Below are 13,119 nucleotides of genomic sequence, written 5' to 3'. Positions count from 1 at the left end.
TCCTAGTAAATCAACTCCAATATGACAGCACAAACAAAACAAACAATAAAAAATAATTGTGCCTCTTTGATGCATGCTTGTGTAAATGTGCATACTATCGTGTTTTATGATTTACATTTCCTTATAGCTACACTGATATTTAAAACAATGGGAAACTGCCTAACAGTTTTCCCTCTAACCACTTTAGTTACCTGTTGGAACACTGGCAAGATTCATCCAAATCTGAAAGACTGGATCGTTATGTGCTCGTTTTGGACAATGCTCATGACACATCAGCTTCAAAATAACCTGCAAAAACGGTTGTATTATAAGAAATAAAAAAAGTTTTCAACTAAGCAATATAAGTAATGACCTCAATAAGTTATGTATCTCTAATTAATCAATAGCACATGTCAAGAGTGAAATATAGCATTAGTCACTACTGGGCTTATTTAGAGATATATTCATATAACAGTAAGCCATGGAAGATCTGTGGGACTTTCTTCGTCATAGGGCTTAGAAAAAGATATCAACAGACTTTCTTATATTCTACACAATAGGTGAACTAAATCAGACTGACAGCTAGGGACTCACAATGAAGTGCTGCAATTACTGGTGAGATATATCATGGGGCAATTGAAGGATGATATGTAGAAAGTGGTGCCTGAAAGGATGGATGCTGAGATGTCATAGAGGCTGATAGAAGTACCAGTCCTGCTTCCTGCAGAGAGGTATCATGTCCAGAATACTTCTTCTTGGTTGGGAAGGGTCTTTCCCTGTTTAAAGTTTTACAGTGCTAATAACACACTGACCACTCAATCCATAGATGTGATAGTGCGTGGGAGCTCTCTGAAGGTTGCTTTGAGAACTTGTGTCTATTGTTTCAGTATGTGTAGGTGGAAGTGCAATAAATATACCCTGTAGGTTTAGAAGATGGAGATTGGCATAAAGAGAGTTTTAATGATTTTCTCTCTAATGATCAGACTCTCCACAGAACCTTTTAACATGGCAAAGAAAATTTATATTGAATAACTACAGTGAGAGTGTGGGAGATGTGTGGGATGGAGCAATGAAAAAAGAGACTGGACATCCAAATGATGGCATAGAAAAGGTAGCATAAAGAGGGGGCAGAAATATATCCCAGTAAAAAAAAAATATATATATATTATGAGCCAGAAGAAAGTGTATATGGGATGCGTTGGCATCCTATAAAGGAAAAATATTTTTTTTTAATACGTCAGTTATAATTAAGGTAAGTAGACCTGCGTTAAGATTACAATTTAGAGATTTAATTGATGTAACAAAATCTATCTATCTATCTATCTATCTATCTATCTATCTATCTATCTATCTATCTATCTATCTAGCTATCGGTCTATCTTTACTTACTGTATCATATCTACATCTCTATCTATATGTCTGTATGTCTATCTATCAATCCTTACTATACCATATCTACATCTCTATCTATATGTCTGTATGTCTATCTATCAATCCTTACTATACCATATCTACATCTCTATCTATATGTCTGTATGTCTATCTATCAATCCTTACTATACCATATCTACATCTCGATCTATATGTCTGTATGTCTATCTATCAATCTTTACTATACCATATCTACATCTCTATCCCTCTGTCTGCTTATCTATCTATCTATCTATCTATCTATCTATCTATCTATCTATCTATCTATCTATCTATCTATCTATCTATCTATCTATCTATCTATCTATCTATCACCTTTATTTCCCTTTATTTATTGTTACTATGTTCCCCTATATCAGACATTTAGCACAAAAGTGTATTCTTATTATCAGAAATTTGTTTGCATTGTTCTGTCAGTCCCAGGGGAAAAATACTTTTTTTTAACTTTTTGTTACCATTTTCAGAGAATTCCCACAAGTCTTAAATTGTGTCTGAAGTTGGCAGTTTTATTAAAAGGCATTTCCTGATCTAGAGGGAGAATCTAATTCACAAATATATCTGACTCAGTATAATAAATGGCTCTCAATTGCTATCCACTTGGGATGGGGGGATGGTAATACAGTATGCCAGGAAGAGCCAGAGTGACTCAAAGAATGAATTACCAAAGATGTCTTCATTACCTGCCACCCACCTAATGTCAATATTATTAGCCTGAACAACCACCTAGAGGACATATATATATAAGACAGGTGTTTGGATATGAAAAGATTGTAGTTCTTTTAACTTGTCTGCACTTGGCAAGGCTCTGCACAGCATCAGTATTGGGAATATATCCAACTCACAAGAGGTAAGTTACTGCAACATCTGTACAGCATCATATAGGTCAGCATTCCTGGCATAGTTAGTAATAGATGTATAGACCACAATGTATATGCATAGATGTTCATAGATGTTTGCAGTTTATATATATATAAAACTTTTCAGCTCATATTCATACACGTGTTCTATCTGGACTGGATATATAAAATTAAATGTATATGAACACATGTGTTCTATCTGGATATATATTTGAATCCAACTTATGTGCATATATATGTCGTATCTGGGAATATATATTTGAACATATAAACTTATATGCATACACATGTCCTATCTATATAAATATTCAACTTGTATGCATAAATATGAGATAGATAGATAGATAGATAGATAGATAGATAGATAGATAGATAGATAGATAGATAGATAGATAGATAGATAGATAGATAGATATTTCAACTTATGTACATACATGTGTAATATCTGTATATATATATATATATATATATATATATATATATATATGTATATATATATGTATGTATATATATATATATATATATATATATATATATATATATATATATATATATATATATATATATATATATATATATATATATATATAATTCAGATAGGACATGTGTGTGCATATAAGTTGAGTTACATATTTCATTTCATATATTATATATTATTATATATATAGATATATTATATCTATATCTATTTGGCTTATATGCATACACATTTTATCTGGATACACATGTCCTATCTCTCTCTCTCTCTCTCTCTCTCTCTATAGATATATATATATTCAACTTGTATGCATACATATGTTCTGGTCTATCTGGTCTTGATATATGTAGTTCAACTTATATGAATACATGTGTTCTATCTATCTATCGATCGATCGATCTATCCATCTTTCTATCTATCTCTCTATATCTATATTATATATAAGATATAGATATAATTCAACTTATGTACATACATGTGTGATATCTGGATATATACATATACAGTATGTATAGAATTTAGATAGGACATTCCATTTAATATAATATATCTATAATTTGGCTTATATGCATACACATTTTATCTGGATATATATATTTGCCTTACATGCATACATCTTTTATCTGGATATATATATATATATATATATATATATATATATAAATATTTCAAATGATGTATGGGCACAAATCCACTGTTAAGCAAGGTTCAACTACAAAGTGCATCTGTCTTTTAACCCTAAAATGTCATCTTTTATCTGCTGATCGAAGAGAATGGAACTCCTATGCATACACATGTTTTATGTGGATAGATATATACATAATTCAATGTATGTGTGGGTACAAATCCAGTCCTGCATACAAGCAAGGTACAACAGTAAAGTGCATCTGTCTTTTAACCCAAAAATGTCTTCTTTGCTGTGCTGATCAAAGAGAATGTATAGCAGTAATCCTGGTACTACCTTGTAAAAATGCACTATACATAACATGTAATTGATTCAAGGTTCAGCTGTGACACATGCACGATCGGGCTCTCCTCTATACTCTCCTAGACGGTCCTGACCATCCAGCTTTCAGTGTAGCGATCCCCATAAAGAAGAAAGCTAAATGAATCCCAAACACAGGCAGGATGGCATTATGGGCTCGCATTATGGGATGGCATTATGGGCTCGCATTATGGGATGGCATTATGTGCTCTGCCTTGTTAATACCTTCTTCTAATCCTGGCTCTCCATGTGCCCTGGAAGGGATGTGGAAGATGTGGAATGGGAGGAGAGAGTCTGGCCAGTCAATTAGGGAGGATAGTCATTGCCATGCTATTAGTTGCTGTGAATAATCGTACCCTGGGAGGAGTGTGGGCTAGTTGGATGGATTATAACAGTTGGAGGAATAACTGATGACTGCTAAGTTAGTACATTGGCGGCGTTAGCGGATCTTGTCATTTTGCGGTTTTTTTTTTTTTGCACTTTTTTTTGGTTGAGAATCCGGTTGTGATCGTTGTCCCAGGGACATAGAGGTGGTCCTGTGTTTTCCACCATGAGCAGCCCGGAGGTGATGGGGGGCAGAAGCTAGCATGTGTAACAATTGTCTTCCTCCCTCTCTCTTCCCCAGGATCACAAAGGGAGAGATGCAGAGGGCGAGGAAATGGCAGGCAGTACTGGCCATCTCCTTATTACTGGTCACATCTTCAGTCCAGGCCATCAGTGAAGTGACAGCCAGCGACAGGAGAACTCTTCTAGATCTCATTGTGCACATTGGGGACAGTAGTAGTAGCAGCAGCAGCAGCAGAGAGAGTGGAAAAGTCATTACCAGGCGGTACAACGATGGTCCTGCTTATTCTGCTGAACATGGCATTCAAAGACTGTCATCCAGGGAGAGATCAGCTTCATCTCCAAAGAGCAGCAGTAAGAGATACTCAGGTAAGTCCTCTGCTCACTAGGATCCTCGGATGTCTTTGCTCTGTCACCATCACCTTCTTTTTTTTTTTTTTTGTCATTACACCATGAAGTTTGGACGGTATAATCCAATCCCTAAGCCAGAGTTTTCTCTCCCCTTAGAAAGCCCTCCGCACTCCTTAGACAGTCACTAATCGCTTTACAGGGAGAAGATGAGCAGATTTCATGCTGGGATCATGTCTGTCTACTTCCATTATACTGCCCTGGTTACACTGATTGTCAGCCAGTCCCTGGAAGGGGATCATTGGTGTGTACAGGCACAACCTCAGCCAGCACTGCTAAAGGAACTAACATTGCTACATTGTACTTTATCAAAGCAGAACTTTTTTTTATTTGTAAAGGAAAGTTACTAAGTACATAAAACATACTGGGGGATAAAATTTAAGTTAAGCCAAAATGTTTTTTATGATTTTGGCTAGAGCATGATTAGAACCCCTGTGAGGTTTTTAGTGCTAGTCAGTGTCAGCTAGGAAGCAAGGAAAAATCTCCAACACTAATACATCTATCTATCTATCTATCTATCTATCTATCTATCTATCTATCTATCTATCTATCTATCTATCTATCTATCTATACATACATATACATTTATACAGCATATTGCAGATTTTCACATTCAGATTAGTCCATGTCATTCACATCAGTCCATGTGCATTCACATTAGTCCATATAGGATGCATCACTAGAGGGATCACCAGCAGGAGGGAGGAGGTTCAGATTCCCCTATATAGGTCTTTAGTTATCAATAGAGGGATCACCAGCAGGGGGAAGGAGGTTCTGATACCCCCATATAGATCTTTAGTGAGATCTCATTTAGAATACTGTGTCCAGTTCTGGAGACCTCACTTACACAAAGATATTGATTAGATAGAACAAGTCCATAGACGGGTAACAAAACAAAAATGGTGAAAGGAGTGGGGGATAAAACATATTGATAATGACTTCAGGAATTTAATATGTACAGTCTGGAGAAAAGGAGGGAAAGAGGAGACATGATTGAAACCTTTAAATATATCAAGGGGGTGAATAAGGTTCAGGAGGGCAGTTTTTTCAATATGAAACCAAAATCAAGAACACGAGGACATGACCTCAAACTAACTGGAGGAAAGTTTAAAACTAATCTTAGAAAGTATTATTTTACTGAAAGGGTAGTTGATGCTTAGAATAAACTACCAGCAAAGGTAGTGAGATAGTCAACAGTAACAAGCTTGGGATAAAAATAGATCTATTGTCAGACAGCAAAGTTAACAAAATAAAAAAAAGGGGGGAAACTCAATGGACTACTATTTTCTGCTGTCACTTTTCTATGTTTCTATATATAGCTTACCATCTAGGGTCTCTACCTCACATGCATACACGTACTAGAACTCTCAACCATCAAAACACACTCCAGCGCTCAATCTAACGGCCAGTAGGTCTGGTGCATGAACCATCTACACCAAGCTGCTCCAGAGAGTATTTAGGTGCTCAGTGCTTCTTCAGGTGCAGCCCTCCACAGATGGGGAAATCCCCATTAAACTGTAAAAAAACACACACAATAGGGCATAACTCCTCATGTATTACCACCACACAATTTATTGAATCGCAAATAACAAATAGATACTCACAAATAAAATCAACAGGCTTGTAACTCATATGTTTCAGCCTTGAGCCCCATCACGAAAACATCTGATTGGTAAGGTAATGCATTTTGTGAGTCAATCCCCCTTTCTCAGAGCTGATAGAGCTCAGAGGAAGGGGGTTTGACTCCAGAAATGCATTTGATTTCCAATCAGATGTTTTCGTGATGGGACTCACTGCTCAAGGCTGAAACATATGAGTTACAAGCCTGTTGATTTCATTTGTTTGTGAGTATCTATTTGTTATTAAGGATTCAATAAATTGTGCGGTGGTAATACACAAGGAATTGCGCCCTCTTGTGTGTGTTTTATACACATACTAGGGGCAATTTTAATAGGCGCTCATCAATCTTTAGGCAGGTAGTGTTGTGATTAGGAATTTGAACTGAGGACCCCAGTGTTGCAGGGTAAAGTGCTAACCACTAAACTGCTGTGCTTTGCATATATATATATATATATATATATATATATATATATATATATGCACCAATGAATTTAAATCCATCTATGGCCAATCGAGAGGAGTCGATATAATGATTGACTCCTCTCGAATGTAGCTGCTGGTTAGTTTTTGTTCGATCAGCACCTGTAGCCAATTGGATGTAGCGCTGATCAGTGAATTCTGACAGCAGAGGAGCCCCACTCTCAGGATACAATAGTGCAGCGGAAGCATTCCTTCATCCAGCCCACTTGTGTGGATGGGGGAATCCGTTCAGCTTTTTTTGATCAGCCCGCTGGCTGACCAAAAAAAACGGAGTAATCTACGGCTGGCTTTAAGGCAAGCCATACATGGCTGGCACAGCAGGAACTGGCCAAGATTCAAATTGTTAATTGGCAAGCTGAATGTACCAAGCTGATCGATCGATCGAACTTGGGTACAACCAGCCTGCTGGATTCTCTTACGATTATCACTAGCAGCTACTGTAGCCAGTAGCGATAATCACTGTCTTCTCCCGGAGGGGATGGTTTCCCCCACCTGCCCCCCCCCCGCAAGGAGCAGAAAATAGCTCAGCAGGAGGGATTCCCCTGTCAGCACTGTCTGTGTTGATGGGGGAATCGTGCAAATTTCTTTCCTGGAAAGAAGTTTGCACCGCGTACGGCCTGCCTAACTTTTGATTTCTGTCTATGTTGCGTATTTTCACTCACTTTCTGTCGGATAAATGGTTGTCACTATAAATGGTAGGAAAATCTCTCTAATGGAGCTCCAGATAGTTGTAAAAACTGGTCAGGGATTCTAATCCTTCCCCAACTCTTTCCAAAAATTTAGGCTGGAAATACACTTTAAATTAGATCCCATAAAGTTGTTATACTGTGTTTCAGGTGAGTAGGGGAGTGTGGATGTTTGATCTCAGGCTCAGTTTATTGGGTTCCCACATTATCAAGGCTCTCTTGTGTATATGTGTGTGTGCCAATAACATTAATTAAAATTGTAAAACGTTGACCTACTCTGAAGTACAGGTATTTAGACACCCAAACTGTCTGATTATGTATGGTTTGGAAGTAATCAAGTCAGCACTGCCTATTGGGGGTCTAAACTGGGCAAATCAGGATGTCTATTTATTTGGAATTTTGATAATGTGATTGCCGCACATTACACAATGCTCAGCAAGCTTGTCCACCTTCATATGAAAGATCTTTCCACTATCTGTAATATCCTGACCAAAAAAGATAATTATTAAAAAAAAAAGGTAATTGTGTCAGCTAATGTCTTAATGGTAGTTTAGAAAAGTGCATGTTTATTTTGTATCTATATTTCCTATGATGGAAAAACACATTTATAAAAGATTAGCTCGCCTGTTGGGAAACAGACAAGAAATTCCAACTTTAATAATGATGGTCAACTAATAAAGATCTTTGGTACAAATGACAATCATTCCACAATCAAGATCACCAATTTCTTCAGACCACAGGCAATATCACCCATTTCCTATATATGTCTTCATAAATATCTTATATAGTTGATATAACTCCATGACATCAGGTGAAAAGCTTTCTTTGTATACAACTTCAGACCATCACACACACAAAAAAAAAGAAGAAAGGCATTCGACTATATGCACGCAACCATAAATAATGCAATTCAAAGTACAAAATGCGATTCCATAGACAGCAATGCACCTGTGTTCAGATCTCTAAGGGCCAGTTAACACCACATGCAGTGAAGAGCAGTTTTATTCTGCATCAAACACACATTGAATGCTAGTTCAGATGCAGCTCTGTGTTCTTTATTCTGCACTAAGGCTGGATTCACACCTATGCATGTTGCTTTTGAGCGTTTTTGGAGTTTTTTTTGTCATGCTTGCCACGTTTTTGAGTAGCGTTTTTGTAGTGTTTTTACAGCATTTTAGCCACGTTTTGCGTTTTTGTTTTTTTTTTACTTTTTTTTTAACTTAAAAAAAAAAAAAAAAGCATAAAAAACGCTGTAAAAATGCTGCAAAAACGCTGCACTTGCGTTTTTGATGCTGGTCCATTGAATTCTATTACATGCAAAACGCTGCATTTTGCATGAAAAAAAGTCCCTGACCCTTTCCAAAAATGCAGAGTAGAGGTCGACCGATATATCGGCCGGCCGATATATCGGCCGATATTTGGCGTTTTTTACTTAATCGGCATCGGCCGATTGTGCTGATAAAAAAGGCCGATTATAACTTCAGCCGTGACTTGCAAATGACTTCTGTAATATAAGTCAATGCAAGTTGCCTGAAAGTTATCTTCTCTCCTTCTCTGGGCAGCCTGCCAAGTCTGATAAGAAGATACATTTGTATCTCTTCAAGTTCTTTTTTATCAATAGACTGAACTCCGTGGAGAAGTTTTCAGTTTAACCATTTAAAGACTAAATCTTTTCTGACACTTGTTGCTTACAAGTAAAAATCCTGTATTTTCTGCTAGAAAATCACTTAGAACCCCCAAACATTATATATATTTTTTTTAGCAGAGACCCTAGGGAATAAAATAGCGGTTGTTGCAATATTTTATGTCACACGGTATTTGCGCAGCGGTCTTTCAAACGCAATTTAAAAAAAAAATACACTAATAAATTAAAAAAAAAAACTAAGCAGTAAAGTTAGCCCATTTTTTTTTTGTCCAAAAGTTTTGATTACCTGTTTTTGTGTATTAATTTTTAAGATATAGTTTTTTTTTTATATTTTTTTTAATCTAAATTCTACATACAAGTGAACTGATTGGAGGTTTGTTTTGTTTAATAAATGTTTAAATGTAAAAAAAATTTCTGTATCACTTTAGGTTGCTTTCACACTGGAGCGGGCATGCGTTGACGGTAAAACGCTGCTAGTTTTAGCGGCGCTTTACCGTCATTTTAGCGGCGCTATTCGGCTGCTAGCGGGGAGCTTATCACCCAGCAGCAGCCGAGGAAGAGGTTAAATGCGCGCCTGAAGCGCCGCTGCCGAAACGCTTTGCAGGCGCTTTGGCAGCGGTGTGCATTCATTTCAATGGGCAGGAGTGGTGGTATACACCGCTCCAAAGATGCTGCTTGCAGGACTTTTTTTTAACCTCCTGCCAGCGCATCGCCTCAGTGTGAAAGCACTCAGGATATCACACTGAGACTGCAGGGGAGCCGTTTTACAGGCACTTTACAGGCGCTATTTTTAGCCCAAAAGCGCCTGAAAAAAGCCCCAGTGTGAAAGGGGTCTAAATGTTAGATTTTATGAGATGAAGGGGAAAAAAAAAAAAAAAATCGGCCTAATATATCGGCCCAAAAAAATCGGCATCACATATCGGCCATCGGCCACTGCGATTTCTAAATATCGGCATCGGCATCGGCCAGAGAAAAACCCATATCGGTCGACCTCTAATGCAGAGGTACAAAAAGGCATTGATGTGAACATGTTCCATAGGAACCCATGTTAAAAAATTCCCATGCATTTCTGCAAAATGCATCAAAAACGCGCTAGTGTGAATGGAGCCTAAAAATGCATGCACAGTGTTTTCCATGTATTCCAATGGCTCTAGTTTACACCAGTGCAGTCAGTTCCAGTCAGTTTCCGGTGCAGAACAAAAAGTAGAGCAGGCTGCATTTTTTCCTACACGGCTACAAGTGTTTTTTTCACCCATGTGCAAGAGTCCTATATAACTCCATCACATCAGATGAAAAGATAGCCTTAATTTTTAACCTCTAAAGTTTAAGGCTGGATTCACACCTTTTTTTTAGTGCTTTTTGCATTTTTCAGATTTGCACTACAGTCCATTCACCATGGTTTCCTATGGAATACGTTCTGTAGTGCAAATCTGCAAAATACAAAAAGCACTAAAAATGTATAGGTGTGAATCCAGCCTTAAAAGTTATTATTATCACATTCTTCTAAAGGTTGTAAATGAGCAAATAATAATAATATATTTTATGATTTATGTGACTCCTGCGATTTTTAGAGTGGTAAACCACTGTTTGTGCTGTTCACAGTAGAAGGTCTATTAGATTATAATTTGCCTGTAATTTAGAAAATAATTTGAATGGATATTTCGAAAAAAAGTACATTTTTCTGTAATTTAGAAAATAATTGGAATGGATTAAAAAAAAATGTTAATCTGTTGAGAATTAATTTTTAAAGTTGTCAAATCACACTGACCGACATTCATTTTTATTGTCCATCAGCAATTTATATACCTGGAATGTTGTGACTGTTGTTTGATTCGTCAGCTTTCATTTGAATGTCATTGAATCTTCCCATCTACAACCAGCCTAAGGCTCGATTCACACCTATGCATGTTGCTTTTGGGCGTTTTTGGAGGTTTTTTTTTCATGCTTGCCACGTTTTTGAGCAGCGTTTTTGCGGCGTTTTTGCGGCGTTTTTCCCGCGACTTGCGTTTTGCGGGTTTTTTTTTTTTTTTTACAGTTTTTTTTTACAGTCTAAAAAAAAAAAAAAAAAAAAAAAAACGGCAAAAACGCATCAAAAACGCTGCAAAAACGCTGCAAAAACGGTGCACTTGCGTTTTTGATGCTTGTCCATTGAAATCCATTACATGCAAAACGCTTTTTGCATGAAAAAAAGTCCCCGACCCTTTCCAAAAATGCAGAGAAACAAAAAGGCATTGATGTGAACATGTTCCATAGGAACCCATGTTAAAAAATTCACGTGCATTTCTGCAAAATGCAAAATGCATCAAAAAACGCGCTAGTGTGAATGGAGCCTTAGAGAGCAATCAGATGTTCTCATGTAAGTTAATAACCTAAAACAGTTTGTAAATAAGAAACTAAAAAGCACACTTAAAAGACTACTGTAAGTCATCCCCTATTCAAGATGTTTGCACTGGCTTCAAAGGAAAAAAAAAATAAAATTAGTTTCAGCTTTGTGCTTTTTAAGTAAAGTGCTGTTCAACAAATGACAAAGTTTTGTCGAAAGGCAGGATGACTAATTGGGAGCTGACTGCGCAGGGAATGATGTTTCTTGTATAAAGGAATGAAGCTCTGTGGAAAAGCCTTTGTGCTGAGTTGATGTCCTCTTTTTGTGATTTAGTTTGAAGCAAAAGCCAATAATGCTGGACTAGTTTTTGCCTCAGTTGGTCAGAGCCCATGGTAGGGCTAGAAGAGGACAAGTCAATGATTGCAGCCCTTCCCCCAGCCCATAGCTCAGTAAAAGGCACACCTAGTACATGACTCTACAACAGTCAACTACCAGCTGAAATGAGGCAGAAGTGTCTCCTCCTGTTTAATCCAAAACAAATATGTGTAGTCAGGCGTCACAGCAATAAAACTTGCTGCTCCTGAGCTGTTGTAGAACAATATATTCCAGCATGCCATGTGACCATCACTGAGATCAAATATATTGGGACGTCTGCCTTTATACGCATATGAACCGTACTTGAGTACTAGGGTTCTCAAAAGGGGGGGATAAACAAAGATTTGTGCTGGGGTAAATATTTTGTACTGGAAGTTGGCATTGTGGGGGGGAGGGAGACGCAATTTTGTACTTGGAGGGGGGGATGTTTGGGGGAAAGATGATTTTGGGAGGAAGATTTGGAGGGGGGGGGGGGTTTAAAAAAAGTGGAACTTTCCATTTATGGTGAAGTTACGCATTAAAATCTGTCCTAAACCAGGACTTTATTTAAGAGTGATGTGCCACATATGAAAAACAATCAAATTAGAGCTTTCAGTGCTACATGTGTAGGGTAGCCAAAGGCATGAGAAATCACTACATATCTCTCAACTTTGGGACGTGTGTCCAAAAGTGGACATGGCTAAATTGTACTAAATATTGGGTATTGCTTAAAGAACCATAGTTAAATAGAGTATCTGCCAACATATTGTATACACTGTACACAATCTGCAGTCCTTGGACTCCCCCCCAAAAAAATTAAGGGTAGAAAGTTGAGGGGAAAAATGGCCTGGGGTCAGTTTGGTTTTGAACGTTCCAGAGTAAGGTGCCACTGGGAGGAAAATTGTACTAAGTAGGTGGTGGGGTAAATTATAGTGCCCAGAGAGGGGTAAAGTGAACAATAGGGCTTAGCAGGGCAAACAATAGTTCCCAGTAAGTGCTGGGAGGGATTAAAGTGTCCAGGTGGGGGGTGTGGCAAGAGTTCCAAGAGGGGGATGGGGGAAACATTATTGTCCAGCAGAACGTGAGGGAAACAGTGCCCACCAGGGAGTGGGGGAGAACAATAGTGCCCAGAGATGGATTTGGGTGTATAATAGTGTCCAGCATGGAGTGGGGAGGACCAACAATGACCAGTTAGTGGTGGGGAGAACAAAAGTTTTCAGTGAGGGGTAGAGAAATACAACAGTGTCCAAGGGATGGTAGAGGAAAACAGCAGTTCCCAGTGAGGAGTAGTTAAGAACAATAGTACCTA

General features: G+C 37.8%; 1 protein-coding gene across 3 annotated transcripts in view; it reads left to right on the top strand.

Annotated features, from left to right (window-relative positions):
• The first annotated feature begins 2,156 nt into the window (after window positions 1-2,156).
• The window catches only part of ALKAL1 (ALK and LTK ligand 1), a 152,221-nt gene continuing 141,258 nt past the window's right edge, over window positions 2,157-13,119 (top strand). Inside the window, exons 1-2 of one of the 3 annotated variants that reach the window (XM_073631591.1) lie at window positions 2,157-2,257; window positions 4,356-4,663. In XM_073631591.1, the coding sequence (XP_073487692.1) occupies window positions 4,372-4,663 (292 nt within the window). In that variant the 5' untranslated portion in view covers window positions 2,157-2,257; window positions 4,356-4,371. Of the gene's footprint in view, window positions 2,258-3,891; window positions 4,664-13,119 lie in introns of those variants that run through there. The other 2 variants (XM_073631590.1, XM_073631589.1) reach the window with 2 other exon arrangements.

Source organism: Aquarana catesbeiana, linkage group LG05 (assembly GCF_042186555.1).
Source record: "Aquarana catesbeiana isolate 2022-GZ linkage group LG05, ASM4218655v1, whole genome shotgun sequence".
NCBI classification, from domain to species: domain Eukaryota; kingdom Metazoa; phylum Chordata; class Amphibia; order Anura; family Ranidae; genus Aquarana; species Aquarana catesbeiana.
This window is presented reverse-complemented; position numbering and strand designations above follow the sequence as displayed.